Here is a 698-nt window from a genome sequence, read left to right on the forward strand (position 1 = left end):
AGCTCCCCCTGGGCACAGTTCCCTTGGTGTTTTAGGGGGTGATTTTACCTCTCCCTGGGCACAGTTCCCTGTGTTTGTGGTGCTGGTTTAACCCCCTGTGCACTTTTCCCCCCCTCTCTCAGTACTGCTGCCCCGAGATGGTGGAATTCCTGAAGAAGAGGAAATCCCTGGACTCGGAGCCCCCCCTGCAATCCCCCAAACCCCCGTCCCCAGAGAAAACCCCGGCTGGAGCCCCCCCAGCCCCGTGCCCGGCGGTGCCAGCCCTGTCCCCCTGTGCCAAGGGCCCCGAGGGGGGCGAGGGGGGCCCAGACTCTGCCCAGAGCAAGCTCATCATGCTGGTGGATGATTTCTACTACGGCCGCGACGGGGGCAAAGGTGCCCAGCTGCTGCCCTTCCCCAAGGTGCCCACGTCCTTCCGCTGCCCACACTGCACCAAGAGGCTCAAGAACAACATCAGGTGGGCAAAAGGGGCACAGGGGGCACATGAACAGGCTGGGCAGCCACTGGGGAGGGTTAGGGTTGAGTTGGGAGCACCAGTGGTGGTGTAGATTTATGGGGGGTGAATAAAAACCAACCTGGCCAGCCCCAATTCCCAGGGTTAGGAATGACCTGCAGAGTTACAGTGGGAATATATGGAAAAATCAGCCTGAACAGCCCCAGTTTGGAGGGTTAGGGTTGGACTGGGAGCACCAGTGGTG

At 60.6% G+C, this 698-nt stretch overlaps 1 protein-coding gene across 1 annotated transcript in view; it reads left to right on the forward strand.

The window, feature by feature from the left end:
- Positions 1–698, forward strand: part of POGZ (pogo transposable element derived with ZNF domain) — a 16,943-nt gene that overhangs the window by 5,094 nt on the left and 11,151 nt on the right. The window contains exon 7 of the mRNA XM_027708936.1: positions 123–457. Within this exon, the coding sequence (XP_027564737.1) occupies positions 123–457 (335 nt within the window). The remainder of the gene's footprint in view (positions 1–122; positions 458–698) is intronic.

The sequence above is a fragment of the Neopelma chrysocephalum genome, unplaced genomic scaffold (genome assembly GCF_003984885.1).
Source record: "Neopelma chrysocephalum unplaced genomic scaffold, ASM398488v2 Primary Assembly neopelma1_96635, whole genome shotgun sequence".
NCBI lineage: Eukaryota > Metazoa > Chordata > Aves > Passeriformes > Pipridae > Neopelma > Neopelma chrysocephalum.